Source organism: Dasypus novemcinctus, chromosome 30 (assembly GCF_030445035.2).
Source record: "Dasypus novemcinctus isolate mDasNov1 chromosome 30, mDasNov1.1.hap2, whole genome shotgun sequence".
In the NCBI taxonomy this organism is placed as follows: Eukaryota; Metazoa; Chordata; class Mammalia; order Cingulata; family Dasypodidae; genus Dasypus; species Dasypus novemcinctus.
This window is the reverse complement of record NC_080702.1, coordinates 30249541-30269945: the sequence shown is the minus strand read 5'-3', so window position 1 is coordinate 30269945 and position 20405 is coordinate 30249541. Positions and strand designations below refer to the sequence as shown.

At 43.3% G+C, this 20405-nt stretch overlaps 1 protein-coding gene across 2 annotated transcripts in view; it reads right to left on the bottom strand.

The window, feature by feature from the left end:
- LOC101411537 (adhesion G protein-coupled receptor E3-like) overlaps positions 1-20405 on the bottom strand; it is a 74411-nt gene that overhangs the window by 40227 nt on the left and 13779 nt on the right. The window contains exon 1 of one of the 2 annotated variants that reach the window (XM_058290482.2): positions 1676-1809. The exons of the other annotated variant lie outside the window; for it this stretch is intronic. Within the exon in view, the coding sequence (XP_058146465.1) occupies positions 1676-1793 (118 nt within the window). The 5' untranslated portion in view covers positions 1794-1809. Of the gene's footprint in view, positions 1-1675; positions 1810-20405 lie in introns of those variants that run through there. 2 annotated transcript variants of the gene reach the window in all.

The following is a 20405-nucleotide window of genomic DNA, read 5'->3' as shown; positions in this document are numbered from 1 at the left end:
ATTCCCCCGCTTACCCCAAATACCCAGATCCACCAATTTTAGCATTTTGCCACCTTTGCTGGATCATTCTATTATCTACCAATCATCTCCTAAATTTTTGAGAACAGGTTGTATAAATCATGCTTCCTGAACATTTAATACTTCCATGTACATTTCCTAAGAACAAGGGGATTCACCAGTGGAACCACATCTATAAAGTTCAAGAACCTGAACATCGATACAAAGCTTACGATCGACCTCCAATTTTTTCATATGCTTCAATAATGTCCTTGTTGGCATTTTCACCTCCATTATTAGACCTAGTCCAGTATCACAAATCGTATTTAAGTATTATAGTATCCTTAGTCTCTCTCTTCTTTAAAATTTAGAAGCATAGAGACAGCATAAACTTCCCCATCTCAACCACTCCCAAGCACACCATTCAGAGTGAGTCATCTCCTTCACAATGCTGTGCTTCCTTCACCACCTTCCATTACCCAAAACAGATCTTGCACCCATTATCGCTAAATCCCCATTGCCCCTTCCCCCCGCATCTGGTAACCTGTACTCTACTTTCTGTCTCTATGAGTTTGCTTTCCTGGCTATTTCCTAATAATGGACTCATACAAGGTCTGACCCTTTGTGTCAGCATTATTTCACTCAACATGATGTCAACAAGCAATGCTGGTGCATGCATCGGAGCTTCATTCTCTTTTATGGCTGAGTGACATTCCATTTTGTTTCTCCAGTCATCTGCTGATGGACATTTGGGTTGCTTCCACCTTATGCGTATTTGAATGCCACCATTATGGATATGGGGTGCAAATATCTGTTCGAGTCCCTGCTAGCTTGCATTTTGATAGACTGGTTGGAGAGCATGACACTCTGCTAAATAGCTGTGTGACTTTGAGCAAATTACCTAACCTCCCTGGGATGCCATTTCCCACCTGTACTGTGGAGATCGTGTATGACAATGAACTTCTGATCATTTCAGCCCAATGACAGGCACAAAGCAGGGACTCCATCGATGTTGTGCCTATTGGTATTGGTATTGAATCTAGAGTTATGGGAATAGATGGAACTTCAGAGCTGGGAACCATCTTCCCAGGGGCGGTAGTTGAAGTCAGAGGACCATGAGATTCTTCTAGAAAGAAGGTAGGAAACCAGGGGAATCCCATGGGAGGACTGTGACAGCACAGAACTGGGACTGGGTGCCTCAGCAGTGCCATTTACTAGCTGTGTGACCTTGGATGAGTAACATAAACGCTCTGTGCCTCAGTTTCCTCATCTGTAATATGGGGATGATAATAGTCCCCATCTCATGGGACCTTGGTAAGATTAAATGGGTTAATATATGGAAGGCGCATAGTGAGTGCTCAAACATGTTAGCTGCTATTATTAATTATTCTTGTTGCAGGAAAAGGAAAAAGGAGAGGGAGGAAAGGAATAGCAAGGAAAAATTCCAGCAGTGCTAGGTCTAGAAAACAAACCCTGGATTGGATCGGAAGGAAAATTTTAGGGATACGTGAGAGGGTCATTTCAATAGGGTGGTGAGATTGAAACCACACTGCAAGGAGAAAGGAAGAGAGTGTTCAAAGCAAAGTGTGAGCGAAGAGGAGAAGAAGAGGAAAGGACAACAAACTGTGGATCCCAATAGCTCCCGACTGGGCAGAACCATGGACCAGGGAGCACATACCTGGAGGAACTGATGTCGCCCTCATTCTGGTGGTGCAGGTAACCCAGGGCCAGCCAGCTGCGAAAGCTTCCTGCTGTCCTTTATGCCAGTCACCTGTCCTCACTGAAGGAACTCTCATGAAAATTAATGTGCGTGTCTTAGGTCAGCTGGTGTAGGAAACTGCAGCGAGAAGGGTCAACTCCTCCCTGTCTTTCACCATCAGAAATCGTGGTTCTGCTTTTTTCTGTGTTAGAGGCTTGCAATAATTAACAAGCTGTAGCTCAGTTTCCCCTGATAGGCATTGGGGAAAGGCTAATCCGTCTGTTTATTTTTGTTATATCTTTTTCTGTATTTAGAGTGGGGATTTTCTGGCTATTGTCTTTGGAATGACAGAACAAATTGACCCCAGGACAGGAATGGCATTTATTTGCATTACGTTCCCTGAGCAGCCAGGAGTGCCTTTGGGGTAAAAATAAGCTTTAAATAACCTGTGACCACACTCAGCTAAGATGGAGTTGAAGAAGGACAACCACCACACCATGGAGCCTAGAGTGATTACAACTGAAAGTGGGAGGATTGCATCCAGCATCCATGTGGAATCTGAGCCTCCTCTTGACATAGAGGTGCAATGGACACAACCAATCCAATGTCCACATAGAAGAGGTGGTATTGGATTGAGAAAAGTGGACATGGTGGACGATGGGTATGGGGAGAGGCAGGAAGAAATGAGAGGTGGAGGCGTCTTTGGGACATGGAGCTGCCCTGGATGGTGCTTCAGAGGCAATCACCGGACATTGTAAATCCTCACAGGGCCCACTGGATGGAATGGAGGAGAGTATGGGCCATGATGTAGACCATTGACTATGAGGTGCAGAGGTGCCCAAAGATGTACTTACCAAATCCAGTGGATGTGTCATGATGATGGGAATGAGTGTTGCTGGGGGGGGGAGAGGTGGGGGGAGGGGTTGAATGGGACCTCACATATATATTTTTAATGTAATATTATTACAAAGTCAATAAAAAAAATATATAATTAAAAAAAAAAAAAAACCTGTGGTTTTGAGCTGAGCGAGCCAGAATTTTAGGGTTTTTCTGTTGGTATCTGGAGAAGTCACTTCCACAAAACTGGGGATTCTCCCGCAACCCCCAGCAGCAAGCACCCCCCAGTAGTAGAGGGTGATATGTTATTTGGTTATTTGCGGCAATACAGATTAATTGCAGGGTTTGGGAGACAAAACCTCTGAGAACTTCCATCCTTCAACACATATTTATCAAGCCAAATATTATTAAGTGGTATGATCACTGCTAACTTCTGGGAATATAGCAGTGAACAAAGCTGACACCATCTTTCCCACACATGTAGAACTTAGAGTGTAATGAGGAAGGCAGACGATTAAGGAAGTGTAGAAAGCTGAGTGTCTTACAGACATTCTTGGCAAAGGGTGCTTTCAAAGAAGCCCAATCAACAACCAGAAATAAACAAAAGCCCGTAACTGAAGTACAATTCTGCTACCTGCAAGATAAAACTTTGATCTCAGCCTTGAAGCTGCAAGATATTTGACTCCCTAACTGTGACTTCTGTCAATATTTTAAGACTTTGGGTTTGCCCTTCTTTTTCTGCATGCCCTCTAGCACATATAAAAGCAACCAGCTGATCCTGCAGGCTTCAATTTCCTCATGTCTCTGTACTCTTCAAGACCAGTGGCCTCTTGCCCCAAAGCATTCAATGAAATATTCCAGAGGACCAGATGCCATTATTAAACTAACTGTTGCATCACTGCCCCTTAATACTGACGGGATTTTCACTGACTTCAGCTCCCACCAGAACTGCTGCTCAAATCTAAATTATCGTTTCTTTGAGAATCAGTGCTATACAACCACTCCTAGTAATAATTTCTACATCCATGAGGATTCTTAATTCGAAAAAAAAAAGAAAATAGACACCAACTCTGAATATTTTAGGTTGAAAATTAGCTTATTAAAGCATATGAAGTAGCTCAGAGATTCTCTATGAGGGTAAGCAAACATGATTATTGCCCCAAATCACATTCCAGAACTGACATTTTTTAAAAATCCTGTCAGCACTGCTGGGTACTATAGTATTTGTTGTATTGTTTCAGGATGTTTAGCTCCGTTGTACAAAAGAAGTCATGAGATGGATGAAACGCGTAAGATGCCTTACCTATAGATAGGTAGCTTGTAGTCAAGTAGCTTATAAGATATAGGTAAAATTCATAAGCCTGGCTAGGCAAAAGTGCATAAACCGACACCTGTGTGTTAGAATAGGTAGAGAGAATGGTAGGAGTAAGAGGTACCTGATAATAGGGCAATCACCTATATTTTCTGTGTGACTTTTCTGTAACCTAAACCTTCTTTATTTTTTTTTCTTTATTTCCTAAATAACTTTTATTGGAATTATCATTTCCTCTTTTTTTTTTAGGAGGTACTGGAGATTGAACCCAGGACCTCGTACATGGGAAGTAGGCACTCAACCACTTGAGCTATATCCACTGCACTCATTTCCTTTTGTTCTTTTGTTACCAAAAATTTTTATTGTCTTTTTCTAAAGATAGATACCACAAAACATTACATTAAAAACATAAGAGGTTCCCATATACCCCACTCCACACCCCACACCCCACTCCTCCCACATCAACATCTCCTTTCATCAGTGTAGAACATTCATTGCATCTGGTGAATACACCCTGGAGCACTGCCCCGTCACATGGACCATAGTTTACATTGTAGTTCACACTCACCACAGGCCATCCAGTGGGCTATGGCAGGATATACAATGTCCTACACCTGTCCCTGCAATAGCATTCAGGACAACTCCAAGTCCCAAAAATGCCCCATATCACACCTCTTCCTCCCTCTCCCTGTCCTCAGTAACTCCCGGGGCCACTGTCTCCACATCAATGATACAATTTCTTCCATTGCTAGAGTCACAACTGTTCTATAGTAGAATACCAGCAAGTCCACTCCAATCTATATTGTCTTCCTCCATCCTGCGGACGCTGGGATGGCAGTATCTACTCCACCTCTAAATCAAGAGGGGCTAAAGTTTCCTTAAAGATAAAATGGAAAAAAAAGACACTAGGGGAATATAGGGAAGAAATTTTCACTGAACATACAAGACAACAGATCTTACAGTGATGAAAGACACAATGTCTTAAAAACTGTTTATGTTCTATTTTTTTTGTATTTTTTTGTTTTTAGAAGTATTATTATTTCATTTTCTTATTAATTGTGTTTGGTTATTTTGTCAGCTTCATTTTTTAGAGGTTTTGGATCATAGAATGGTGACAACTGTAGCAAGGGAGGATCACTGGTGAAGGGTGTCAGTGTGAGGGGATCTGTGGGTTGGGGTGCACCAGGGGCATTTCTCTAAGGAATGTGAATATGTTCAGGTATTCATGGGGCATTGTCTCAGTGGGTGGAGACCCACACAATAACCAAATGAATATTGAATTCCCATCCTGGGGAGCCCTGCTACATTCTCTAATAAAATGGCAAGAACCCCCCAAGTACAAAGGCAGTACCTAGTGAAGGAGACAGGCCATTATGCCAGGACCTTGATATTGAACCTTTTCTTGTGAAATTGAAACTTATCCTACTATTAGATATTTCCTAAGAGTTGCCCCCTGAAACCCTCCCTGTAGCTCAAATATGGCCTCTCTCTAAGCCAAACTCAGCATATAAATGCACTACCTTCCCCCCAGCATGGGACACGACTCCCAGGGATGAGCCTCCCTGGCACTGAGAAATTACTACCAAATGCCAACTACCAATGCATCCAGAAAAAGACTTAACCAAAAGGGGAAAATATTAAATACAAAATGAGTTTTTAAGGCTAAGAGATTTCAAAGTGTGTCTGCAGGTCATTTCAGAGATTATGCTTATACAAATCTCAGCAGGATTTCATTGACTGCCACAGTAAACAGTGTTCAAACAGCAGGTCTCTTGAGGGCTCTAGAGACATCCTGACACTATAAACAGGGTAGACAAGCTCAGGAATTTATGCTCCCCAGTGTAACAGAGTTAGTTTCCATACACATGGCTCTTCTCCCCTTTTATTTGAACCTATAATTAGCACTATACTTGTTAAACATATGTCCCAGAGACTTAAATCTTTGGCCTTTTCATTTGCCAGTTGAACCCTGAATCTCAGCAGAGTTGCAACACCTACTCTCCAGTGCATCGGACTCACCCAGGACAACTAACGAGGAGATGATGATGGACAATGCCCATCCCAAGGCACAGAGAGTCTGCAACTGCAAGCAAGACAGTTTCATCCATCTGTCCCATGGATCTAAGTTCCCTCTCAATTAGAAACAGAGTGGGCATCACTATCCCAAAATCGAATTGTCCTGCACGACATTGCAATTACAGATACAGGTCATTTATATATTTTGTTATAACCTAAAAAATTGTGCAGGATAGAGTATAAACTATACCGTAAACTGTAGTCCACGGTTAGTAACAATGCTGCCATATGTGTTCATCAGTTGTAACAAATATACTACACTAAGAAGAATGTCCTTAATGTGGAAAAGTGCAGGGGGGCCATATGGGAATCATATGTAACATGTAATCTAAAGCCTTCTTTAAAAATTAAAAAAAAATTAATCAAAAAATAAAGAGGTATCTGATATCCATGATGCACTGCGTATACACAAGACACGTCCATGAAGCCTTAATTATACACTCAATATCCATGAGCTCTTAATTCATCTATCCATTGGTGGCACCCATTTTGGCCCCACATCTCCTGCCTCCAGAAACTCCCTGGGTCACTCGGCAAACTAATTAGCAAGTTACAGCTTTGGTGCAGTGCATTTCTCCAGTAGAGCAAGTACATGTCATTGACCCATGTTGTCTTCCATCTGGGACCTCTTGCCCAAACCTTAGCAAACCTCATAACTGCACTATCAGCAAGGAAATCTTGTGTGGCAGAGAGAGAGCCAGGACGAATACACCCTGGGCTCAGGCAGCATGGTCTGTCCACTCACACTCCACCCTGAGTGTGTTAACTTACTTCCTCTCTTCTCCTTGCTTCTCGTTGTTCTTGTTTATTTTATTTTTAATCAACCATGGTATTTAAGGATTTTAGTTTGGTCTGTGAGCCTTTCCAGACTGTGACTTCTGGAATCACTTGCCTGGTGATGTACTTGGAGACTGACATTGCATTAAGGTAGTTAGCACACAAGGGCACAGACAACACAGTCTAGACACCAAAGGGGCAAGCCCCAGGTGCCGGATGGATGCCCTGGCACTGGTACACCAGGGAAACTTAGGTGCTGCTCCCCTCTCCAATTCCACGAAATTCTTACTTCCTGCATCTCTGCATTGGCATTCAAATCATGGTAGCCCAGCTTGATGGAAGACAGACCCTTGCCCTATGAGGGAGATGAGGAAATGCAGGAATAAGAAGCATAGGGGGTGATGAAAGGAGCCTGACAGCCAAAAAGAATGACAAATATCCCCCCACAGTCAATACCCTCAGCCATCCTCCTCTGCATATGTGCACTGAAGTTGTGTCTGGGAGAAGAGATTTCACATGATTCACCATTTTCTTCTTTAGGCTTGACTGTATTGTCTGGGAGGAAAGCTAAATCATGACTCTTTTAGAGCACAATGTGGACAGGAGAAACCTGTCAAATGTGTTTACCTTTTGACTCAGTTCCAGCAAATTTACCTACAGAAATATTTGCTCAACGTCGCTCAGTGAACATCATTGTTGTAGGGTAAAACTGGGTGAAGTGTGGCACATCCGTGCAATGCGGTACTGTGGAGTCATTAGAAGGGAAGTTATGATACAACAGTGAGTGGTATAGAAAAACTTTCACGACATGTCTTAGAGTAGATACCCACCCCCTCACCACACTTCTCTCATATCAACAACCTCTTTCATCATGGTGGGACATTCTTTGCATTTGGTGAATGTATTTTGGAGCACTGCTGCACCACATAGATAATGATTTATGTTGTAGTTTACACTCTCCCCCAGTCTACACAGTGGGCCATGGCAGAACATACAATGTCCAGCATCTGTCCACGCAGTACCACCCAGGACAACTCCAAGGCCTGAAAATGCCCCCACATCATGTCTCATCTTCCCTCTCCCTACCCTCAGCAGCTACCTTGGCCACTTTCTCAACATCAAAGCTACAATTTCTTACTTTAGTAATCACAATAGTTCCATAGTAGAATATCAGTAAGTCCTCTCTAATCCATACTCTATTCTTCCATCCTGTGCACACTGGGATGATTATGTCCAATCCACATCTATATTGAAAGGGGGCTTAGATTCCACATGGATGCTGGATGCAATTCTCCTGCTTGCAGTTGTAGGCACTCTTGGCTCCCTGGTGTGTTGGTTGACCTTCTTCAACTCCCTTTAGTTGGCTGGGGTAAATCCAGTAATCTAGAGATTAGGAGTTGTAAGTCTGCTGAGGCTCAGGGCCTGGCTGTCACATGAACAGTCCAGAGATTCAGGTCTCCTGAGTATACACCAACCCCAGCACCAATTGCAGGTCCAGTTAAAGTAATAGAAGAGACATGTGTAGAAAGGTCGTATCTGAGGCCAACACCATCATACTCAGGAACACAAACTCTAAAGTAAGGCCAATTGATATGGCACTGAACTCCGGGGCCATCTGCCATGACAATAGAACCTGTGGGTCTCTGTAGCCCTCAGGAGAATGAGGACCTTGGCTTCTATCTACATTGGATTTCTCTTGGACCCTGCTGAGGTGTGCATAAGCATGACCCCTCTGATGACCTCCTGACTCTTTTTTGGAGACTCATACCCATGTAAACTCATTTGACCTTCCATTTCCCCCTTTTATTCAATGTCAAAAAGTAAATTTTAACACCTAATATTACATGTAGGCTGAGATATTCTGCTGGTCTTAGTTGACCCTTTTATTCAACATCTTTTTCTAGTTACATCATCAGACGGTGCTTGGTAGTAATCCCTCATTGCCAGGGATGCTCATCCTGGGGAGGCATGTCCCATGCTGGGGGGAAGGCAATACATTTATATGCTGAGTTTGGCTTAGAGAGTGGCCACATTTGAGCAACACAGAGGCTCTCAGGAGATAACTCTTAAGCACCCTGCAGCTCTAGGTCTTGTTCATATTTCAGGCGTATGAGCTCATAAGCATACTCATCAGTATCAAGGGCTCATTGTTGACCATCTTTCTTTATTGGTCTTTGCCATTGCACTTGGGAGAGTGTTACTGTTCCATGGGGAATGTGATAGAGCTCCCCTGGCTAGGAAATCAGGAATCCCTCATTTGTCATTTTTAACTGTAAACACTTTGATAATATCCAAACATTTTTATGTACCCTGGATATATGCCCTGGAGAACTCCCTGCCAACCATGTGCCCCCCATCAATAACACTCCACACAAGTGTTCCTCCCCTGTCATAGTTGAACCTCTCTGTTAGCCCATTTTTTTTGAGTCAATGCTTTAATTCATTTTTTTATTTTTCTTCTTTATTTTCTTTTAAGTGTTACATTCAAAAAATATGAGGTCCCCATATACCCCCCAACCCACCCACCACAACCCTCCCATGTTAATAACTTCTTCCATCATTGTGACACATCCATGTTAGCCCATTTTAAAAGGGAGAAAATTAAATTTGAATAAAATGGTCAACCTGACATGAAGTCACCAAGCAGAGAACACCATGTTTTAACATTTGCTGTTAAAATGGATGGATGGATGGATGGATGGATGGTTGTTTGTTGTTTAGGAAGATCTATTTCCGTTCACTTGTTACTAAAGTTGACTTATTAACTTAAGGAGATCTTTGAACATAAATTTTCAAGTGCAATGAGAATAAAATGATAGATTTAAGATGATATAGAAAAGAAGTGGTTGATAGCTCTATGGAATTTGGACCTTTTGTCTCAATCCTGCTTCATAAAACCAATGTTTGAAGCTGCTGTAAATTTATTATTCCTTAGTTTTCCCAGAAGGTGGCAGTATGGTAAAAAGACTGAATCTACCGTGGTACATTCATTGCATTTGATGACTGCATTTTGGAGCACGGCTGCCTAATGGATTATAGTTTACACTGTAGTTTACACTCTCCCCAAGTGTATTCAGTGGGTTATGGCAGGATATATAATATCCAGCATCTGTCCCTGCACTATCATCCAGGACAACTCCAATTCCCAAAAACGCCCCACATCGCACCACTTCTTCCCTTTCCCTGCCCTCAGCAACCACGGTAGCCACCGTCTCCAAATGCAATGAACGTGCCACGATGATGAAAGAGGTTGTTGATGTGGAAGGAGTGGGGTGGGGTGTGGGGCATGTGGAAACCTTTTACATTTCTTAATGTAATATTTTTTATGACCTATGTATATTTTAAAGGCAATTGAATTTTTTTAAATTTTTAAATAGATATAGATAGAAATATGATAGATAGATAGATAGATAGATAGATAGATAGATAGATAGAGAGATAGATAGATAGATAGATAGATGGTAGGTAGAAGATAGATATGGCAAATTTGGCAAAATGTTGAAATTCATGCATCTGGGTATATTGCCAGGTAGGGGTATGGTGGAGATCTTAGTACAGGTTTTGTAACCATCCCATAAGTTTGAAGGTATTTCAGAATAAGAAGTTTAAAAACACACAAATGAAAGAGAAGTAGTTATCATGAAAAAAGACTGAATCTAGATCCAACTAAGGTTCTACTTTGAGGAAAATCATCACCAATAAAATAATAGTGATAATAGAGGATCGTATAGGAGCCTTGCCATTAACGAAGTATAGAACTTTTATCAATTTTATTGAAACATATTCATCAACCACACAATCCATTTAAACTGTACAGTCAATAGCTTTTGGTATAACCACAGAGTTGTGCATTCATCACTGCAATCAATATTAGAACATTTTTACAACTCCAGAAAGAAAAACTCCTTACGCCCTAGAAGTCACCTCTCAATCCCTCTGTGCTTCCCCTGCCATACATAACTGCCACTCTACTTCCTTCTCTAGAAATTTACTTGCATTTGCATTTTGTGTAGATGGAGTTAAACAATATGTAGTACTTGGCGTCTGGTTTCTTTACTTAGCATGCTTCCTTTTTTACCCTTGATTGAAGAATATTGATATATTACTATGCCCTACAGTCCACAGTTTGCTTTGGTTGTATTTTGGCCCCAATATCACAATATTTTATTTTTAATCTTGTCTCAGAATAAAACCAGGAAGAGTTAGAAACTTTCCTCTTTCCCTATTTTGCTTTGGTGACATAACCAAGAGGGAAAGAGTGTGGGATCCACACGGCATCTCTTAACCTGATCAAGACTTGATCCCTCCAGATACCCCTCCCCCATAACTCCCTGGATGCACGTTGAGCTTTAGCTGAACCTTTGGACACTGCCCACCCCAAATATGTCCTATTTTGAGGAAAAAAGAACATACCAAGATGTTTTCCCAAAACAAGCACACAGGCTCCTGGCGTTTAGCCACCTTTGTCCCTGCAGAACAGGGGCACACATACCCCAAAAACTCCTTCTGGTCTCACTGTCTGACCTGAGGTCACTGCAACTCTCTGGCTCTCTCTAAATCCCCCTGATAAATGCTCTGGCACTGATCGCCCTGGCGTTCCGTGCCTCTGTCTTGGAATTACAGCAGGTCCTTTGGTGTGGGTAGTCTGGGTCTCCCCTATTTCTTCTCTCAGGATCAGTCTTGCTGACCACTGCCATCCTCGCACTGGCTCTGCACGTGCTGGGACTAACAATCTCCCTGATGCTTCACCCTCTGGTTATTTTCAGTCGTGACTCAGCCTGCTCTTTCCTTGCCCTCTATGACTTCATACTGTGTCATTTCCCCTACCTGCCTGGCCACTTGTTCTCTGTCTCTTCTATTAGCTGCTCCTCATTCCCTTCCTTTGAAATGCGTTACTCAGGGCTGTGTTCTCACCCTACAAGCTCTCCCTAAATTATTTTATCCATTACTTTGATTCCAATTACCATATATTGTCTAAGGGAGAAAAAAACTTCTCTTTTGTGATCCAGACTATATATACAATGTGTATTAAAATCGCAACACCTCACTATTGCAAGGCGTTAAGAATGTGGAGAAGCCTAGCTATCAGGGAAATGCAAATCAAAACTACAATGAAATACCATCTTACTCCCATAAGATTGGCAGCTATGAAAAAAACAGAAGAATACAAATGCTGGAGAGGATGTGAAGAAAGGGGAACACTCATCCACTGCTGGTGGGAATGCAGAAGGATCCAACCATTCTGGAGGACAGTTTGGTGGTTTCTCAAAAAACTAACCATAGATTTGCCATATGACCCAGCAATACCACTGCTGGGTATATACCCATCAGAACTGAAAATAAGGACACAAAATGATATATGTACACCAATGTTCATAGCAGCATTGTTCACTATCACCAAAAGTTGGAATCAATCCAAATGTCCATCAACAGACGAGTGGATCAATAAAATGTGGTATATACACACAATGGAATACTACTCAGCTGTAAGAACAAATACACTACAATCACACGTGATAACATGGATGAATCTTGAGAACCTTATGTTGAGTGAAGCAACCCAGGCATTGAAGGACAAATACTACATGACCTCTATGATATGAAATAAGCAAACTGCCTCAGAGAGCTAGAGTGTGGAAAAGAGGCTTACAGGAAATCGGGGGGTGGAGGAAGGATGTGAGTTAACGTCTGCCGGGGGGGAATCTGTGATGAGCTGGCGGTAAGTATGAGCACAAAGAAGGGACAAAATGGGGGCAAGGGGTTGCCTTCGGATGGGGCTTTGTGGGTTGGAGGGGGGCTGGGGATGGGCAGAGGGGTAATATTATCCAAAAAATGGGGGGAGGGAGGGGCAACACACGAACATGGGAGAGTGTCAGGTGTTTGTTGAGAACAAAATGTTGAGAAACTCGTATCAAAGTATAAGTAGGAGGGTTACCTGTTTAGGATGCTCAGGGGGTATGGTCTGATGCGGGAAGGACTCCAGGGGAATAGCTGAAGGCTCATTATGCCAAGGTGGGTAGTACCATTGGGAAGAGATCCAAGAAGTGAGAGTTGGGGTGGACCCACATCCTGGAGTAGACTAATGCCGTCAAATAGAGAGAACTGTATCTCTCGTGAGAAAGGATGACTCCCAGGGCAACAGGGCAGTTGAGAAAGTCAGGCCCTGAATACTGCTGCAAGTATCTCTGGACATGGCTTCTTGGGAAATGGAGATTGGCTGGTGTTGTGGGCCCCAAGGGGAGGGGAAAATGGATGTGGAATGGATGGAACCAAGGTAAATATGGGGGCAAGAGAGGAGTTTTGTGAGAGTACACGAGGATGAATATAAAACATGTAATATTATACCAAAAACATATAGGGGACGACAGACTAATAATGTAAACCATAAGGCAAAACATAGGATAACTAAAAAATTCAGAAAACTGTACAACCTAAAGTATGGACCACATAGTAAGTACAGCTGTCACCTTGTTTGAAAGCTATTGTCTCAGAATCTCTACATCAGTTTCAGGAAATATGATATGAATAAGTTAAAAGATTATCACTGCGGAAGGGAAAAGGTTTTATGGTGGATCTGGGGAAGTACTGTATATTGTATATATGAATTTCGGTGATCTAAGACTCTTGTGAAGCTGACAATTTGTTGGGATTCACTTTACAGGAAGTTTAGGATCACAGAGTGGTTCAACAATGGCAGCGGAGGAATACTGATATAAGATGTTATTGACAGGATATATAGGGTTGACAGGGAGTTATACAGGGCATATGCCCAGGGTATATAGTAATGTCTAGATATACTCATAGTGGAAACAATTAAAAACAACAGCTGGGGGAGTACCGGGCCCCTGGCCGGGGGGTCACTGTCGTGGACCCTGGAGGAGCAGCGGCAGTCCCCCAGGTGCAATGGCAAGAACCAGGAAGGAAGGAGGGCCCAACAGTGGGCTCCTGATACTAATCACTATGCTTCTGAGCCTGTACACCTGCAATAAGAACAAGGCCTAGAGTAGCACTGTGCCTGGGAGTTTCCTCCTGACAGCCTTCATGTTACTCAAATGTGGCCACTCTCACAGCCAAATTCATCATGCAGATGCAGTGCATTCCCCCCAGCGAAGGACATGACACCCGGGGATGAGCCTCCCTGGCACCAAGGGACCACTACCACATACTAGCTGAAGATGCAACTAGAAAATGACCTTGAATTAAAGGTTCAATACGGATCAGCAGAATATCCCTGTCTACATATAATAACATGACCACAAACAACAAGGAGGAAGTGATAAATAAATAAAATAAATCTTAAAAGAAGAAAAAGTTAGCCTGTAAATATTGTCATGCAATATCCATTTGTCAGAAACATTTCCACTAACGAGTACCCCTTGTGTCAGGATTTTCTACAGTACCATTTAGCAAACAACTGTCTTAGTCTATGCAACTAATAAAGTTTACAGGTCTTTGATTTGTATATTGCAACAGAGGAGTTTACAGTTGTCACACTTTAAATTCATGGAGAGTTCTTCTGGAACCCAATCTAACATAATTAGAGGAAAGACCCTAATGAAATGTGTTTTATTAAGAGAAAAAGTCAACATTTTCAAGCTAACTGATTGAATCTCTACAAATAACATCTGCTCTCTCAACCCTCCAAAGTTTGTAGTGTTGGGAGCATCGTTTGTGCTTTCTCTGGGGAAGGCAGATAAAGTTGGGTAGCTATAATCTTCAGTGCCATGTGCCTCCCGAATTAAAAAAAAAAAAGCATAAAAGCACTAATATATTGTAAATGAACACTTGCAGACAGGAGGTAGAAACTGTCCTGCATGTTTCGAAAACAGGTGATATTTTCCAAGCACCTGCCATTTGGTCTTCTGTTGATCACATCGTTGTATAAAGGAGCAACACTCAAGTGGGGAGGAAACCATTGTTGTACACATGCTTTGCTTGGTCTCATTGGAGATAATTGGTGTAAGCATCTTGAACTTTTTTTATATTTGGAAATATCGAATAAAAATGCCAATAAATGGTAAAAAAAAAAAATCAAAGCACCTCAAAATCAACCTATCTGAAACTGAAGTCTGTCTTTCCCCCCAAAACAAAACCTGATTTTCCTTCTCTGTAGCACAATATCCTTGCCATCCACCCAGTTGCCAAAGCCAAAAAGACAGGAGGTAACTCCTTCCTCTCCCCTCCTACAGATTCTAATTTTTTTTATTTTATTTTTATAGATTTATTTTCTTTTTTCCTCTGCCCTTCCCCCCAGCCCCGCCAGTTGTCTGCTCTCTCTGTCCATTCGCTGTGTGTTCTTCTGTGTCCATTTGCATTCTTGTCGGCGGCCATGGGAATCTGTGTCTCTTTTTGTTGCGTCATCTTGCTGTATCAACTCTCCATGTGTGAGGCACCACTCCTGGGCAGGCTGCAGTTTTCACACGGGGTGGTCCACATTACAGGGCCGACTCTTTGCACATGGGGCTCCCCTATGTGAGGAACACCCCTGCGTGGCACGACATTCCTTGCGTGCATCAGCACTGCACCTGGGCCAGCTCCACACGGGTCAGGAAGACATGGATTTCAACCCTGGACCTCCCATGTGGTAGGCGGACACTCTATCAGGTGAGCCACATCCACTTTCCAGTTTTTTTATTTTTAAAATCTATCCATTAGTTTATTCACTCAGCAGTGATACCATGGGAAGCAATACAGATCAGGAACCACCATACAGTTTACATTCTAGAAGGAAAACATACCAGAAACAAACAAACAAAAAATGCAATAACCACAGATAGGGACCATGCATGGAAGAATATCAACAGGGTGAAGTGACAGGGGTAACTGGGCAGGACTTCCTTTCAATGGGCAGGTGAGGGAAGTCCTGTCTGAAGAACTGGGTTTGGGGCATTCACCTGAAACAGAAGGAGGAGACGGACATGCTTAAGCAGGCTAGCAAGATAGGGGATTAACAGATGGATCTGGAGCCTGGCAAGAAGTCCACGTGGACATAAGACCTCAAGAAGGCTGCTGGGAGACCCACCCCAAGATCCTGCCACTCAGAAGAAGACTTCTTATGGAAGCCAGGAGAAGCCCCGGATATTCCCTAAGGACTTTATCATTGGGCTCCCCTGGGAGATTGATGGGGAAAATAAGCAATCAAAGCAATAAACAGCAGGAGCTCCTCCCCTGCCATTAGCAAAGGGGTGGGAGAGTTAACAGTTCAAAAGCAGGTGCAGGGCTTGAATGAGCTCTCTTCCTCTCTCTTGTGCTATCTTGTAAATAAAACTGGATTCCTGCTGCCTCTCCCCTGCTTGGATCACCACACAAGTAAAACCTGAGTATTTATAACCCATAAATGGAAATTATAGCCTGTAAATCAGCCCTCTTTACCACTTTTCAGCCCCTTCCTCTCTACCTGGGACTCCTGATCGGTTATTTTCTCCCATTTCTCTTCCCTCCCTAACTGAATAAATTATGGGCCTAAGTCACCTGATGTGTTCTTAAAATTCATTTCTCCAGCATTTTTTTAATTAAAATTATTTATTTTTACGAATTACATTCAAAAAATATGAGGTCCCAATCAACCCCACCGCCCCCACCCCCCACTCCCCCCACAGCAACACTCTCTCCCATCATCATGAGACATCCATTGCACCCAGTAAGTACATCTCTGAGCATCACTGCACCCCGTAGTCAATGGTCCACATCATAGCCCACACTCTCCCCCGTTCCATCCAGTGGGCCCTGGGGGGTCTACAATGTCCTGTAAATGTCCGTGAAGCACCACCCAGGACAACTCCACGTCCCGAAAACGCCTCCACCTCTCATCTCTTCCTCCCATTCCCCAAACCCAGCAGCCACCGTGGCTACCCTTCCCACACCCATTCCACATTTTCTCTGTGGACATTGGATTGGCTGTGTCCATTGCACATCTATGTCAAGTGGGGGCTTAGATTCCACATGGATACTGGATGCACTCCTCCTGCTTTCAGTTGTAGACACTCTAGGCTCCATGGTGTGGTGGTTGACCTTCTTCAACTCCATGTTAGCTGAGTGGGGTCAGTCCAATAAATCAAAGTGTAGGAGCTGAAGTCTGTTGAGGCTCTGGGCCTGGGTGTCATATTATCAGTCCAGAGATTCAAATCCTCTAAATATATCTACACCAACTACAATTCCAATAAAGTAGCATGCAAGTCTTGTGGGAAGAGATCCCCTCCGAGTTCAGTTCCATCATGTAGAAACACCAGCTCCAAAGAAGGGCCATCTGCCATGGCAGTGAACCCCTTCTGCCATGACCATAGAACCCGTGGGTCTCTTTATCCCTCAGAAGAACCAATACCTGGGGTTGTATCTACTTTATCTGTCTCTTAGACTCTGCTCAGTTGTGCATAAGGGCATTCCTTCTGACAACCTCCAGACTCTTTTTTAGAGACTCATAGCCTTATAATCTCATTTCTCCTTTCCATTTCCCCCTTATATTAGGTCAAACAGCATTTTGAAGTCATGTTATTATATGTAGACAGGGATATTCTGCTGATCCATATTGAACCTTTAATTCAAGGTCATTTTCTAGTTGCATCTTCAGCTGGTATGTGGTAGTGATCCCTCGGTGCCAGGGAGGCTCATCCCCGGGTGTCATGTCCCACGTTGAGGGGAATGCACTGAATCTACATGCTGAGTTTGGCTGTGAGAGTGGCCACATTTGAGTAACATGAAGGCTGTCAGGAGGAAACTCCCAGGCACAGTGCTATGCTAGGCCTTGTTCTTATTGCAGATGTATAGCCTCAAAAGCATAGCCATTGGTATCAGGAACCCACAAGAACCTAGACAAAATCCCATAACAATGTCAAGTTTAAGGGGGAAAGGATTGGAGAATAAGAGGATGGCATGTGCAAAGGTCCTGAGGCAGAGGGGATGGCACATGCAAAGGTCCTGAGATAGGAAAGAACTCGATGTGCTCAAGGAACAAAGAGAAGACCACCGTGGCTGCTGCTTACAGAGTTAAGAGGAGAATCATGGTAAATGAGATTAAACATGTAAATGAAGGCAGTTTATTTAGGGCTTGTCAACCATCATAGGAAGTTTAGTTTTTATCCTAAGTGCAATGAAGCACCTTGGAAGGGTTTTAAGCAGGGAAGTGATATAAAGTGTGCTGTGTTTGGAAAGCTAACTCTGGCTGCTGGGTTGAGAGTAAGTGGAGTAAGAATAAAAGCAGGAGGTGACCCAGGAGATGCTCCAAAACTACATCAGCTCTGCCTGGATTATCATCCAAACTGGCCCCCCCATATTCACTCCTACCTCCTCCAATCCACAGAACATCCAAAAAAACTTGCCAAAACACAAAGCCATAATACCACCCGACCTGCTTAAAAATCACTCCGTGATTCCCATTTTCCCAAAGCTCCTCCTCTCCAACCCAACTCAAAAATGAAAAAGGTGGGAGAGCAGCGGCAATCCTCCAGGTGCAACGGCAAGAACCAGGAAGGAAGGAGGGCCCAACAGTGGGTGGGCTCTTGATACTAATGGCTACACTTTTGAGCCTATACACCTGCAATAAGAACAAGGCCTAGAGTAGCATTGTGCCTGGGGGCTTCCTCCTGACAGCATTCATGTTACTCAAATGTGGCCACTCTCACAGCCAAACTCAGCATGTAGATGCAGTGCATTCCCCCCAGCGTGGGACACGACACCCGGGGATGAGCCTCCCTGGCACCGAGGGATCACTACCACATACCAGCTGAAGAAGCAACTAGAAAATGACCTTGAATTAAAGATTCAATGCGGAACAGCAGAATATCCCTGTCTACATATAATAACATGACTTCGGGAAGCTGTTTGACCTAATGTAAGGGGGAAATGGAAAGGAGAAATGAGATTATAAGGCTGTGAGTCTCTAAAAAAGAGTCTGGAGGTTGTCAGAAGGAATACCCCTATGTACAACTGAACAGAGTCTAAGAGACAGATAAAGTAGATACAACCCCAGGTATTGGTTCTTTTGAGGGATAAAGAGACCCACAGGTTCTGTGGTCATGGCAGAAGGGGTTCACTGCCATGACAGATGGCCCTTCTTTGGAGCTGGTGTTTCTGCATGATGGAATTGGACTCAGAGGGGATCTCTTTTCACAAGACTTGCATGCTACTTTATTGGAATTGTAGTCGGTGCTGGGTTTAAGATATATGTAGGGGATTTGAATCTCTGGACTGATAATATGACACCCAGGCCCAGAGCCTCAACAGACTTCAGCTCCTACACTTTGATTTATTGGACTTACTCCACTCAGCTAACATGGAGTTGAAGAAGGTCAACCACCACAGCATGGAGCCTAGAGTGTCTACAACTAGAAGCGGGAGGAGTGCATCCAGTACCCATGTGGAATCTAAGCCCTCACTTGACATAGGTGTGCAATGGACACAACCAATCCAATGTCCACAGAGAAAATGTGGAATGGGTGTGGGAACGGTAGCCATGGGGGCTGCTGGGTTTGGGGAATGGGAGGAAGAGATGAGATGTGGAGGTGTTTTCGGGACATGGAGTTGTCCTGGATAGTGCTTCACGGACAATTACAGGACACTGTAGATCCCCCCAGGGCCCACTGAATGGAACGTGAGAGAGTCTGAGCTATGATGTGGACCATTGACTATGGGGTGCAGTGATGCTCAGAGATGAACTTACCAGGTGCAATGGATGTGTCATGATGATGGGAGAGAGTGTTGCTGTGGGGGGAGTGAAGGGAGTGGGGGTGGGGGCGGTGGGGTTGAATGGGACCTCATTTTTTTATGTAATTTTTAAAAAATAATAATAAATAAATAATTAAAATTTTAAAAAAATGGAAAAGGGAAACCTTTAGAGGATGCTTCCAATTTAAGCACAAGGGAGAAATGACTTGACTCATTTTTCTGTGCATTAGGAGTTGAATCCACTCTTTGTGTTCTGGGATAATTCAGTAATGGCTTTTGTTTATTTCTGCTTTGAAAGCACCCTTTGCCAAGAATGACTACAAGACACTCAGCTCTCTACACTTCCTTAATTGTCTGCCATCCTCATTACACTCTAAGTTCTACATGTATAGGAAACATGGTGTCAGTTTAGTTCACTGCTATATTCCCAGAAGTTAGCACCGATCCGATCACTTACTAATATTTGGCTTGATAAATATTTGCTGAAGGATGGGAGGTCTCAAAAGATTTGTCTCCCAAACCCTGCAATTAATCTTTATTGCCCCAAATAACCAAATAATATATCACTCTCTCCTGGTGTGTGCTTGCTGCTGGGAGGTGTGTGAGAATCCCCAAGTGTGGGAAAGTGACTTCTCCAAGATACTAACAGAAAAACCCTAAAATTCTGGCTCACCCAGCTCAAAACCACAGGGTTATTTAAGGTTTTTTTACCCCAAAGGCACTCCCGGCTCCTGAGGGAACGTAATGCAAATAAAGGCCATTCCTGTCCTAGGGTCAATTTGTTCTGTCATTCCAAAGACAATAGCCAGGAAATCCCCACGTGAAATACAGAAAAAGGTATAACAAAAATAAACAAGACTGTTGGAGAAAAAAGGCACTTACTGGGACAGGGAGACTGATACGACCAGAGGCTGAGAATTTATTGAGAAGCTCTCCCAATGGAGGGGGTCTGAAGAACAGGCTTCAGTGCCCCCACCAGCATGGTGGGATGTCTGAAAAGAGACTTCAACCCCCTCCTGGAAGGGGGTGAATTGAATTTATACAGAA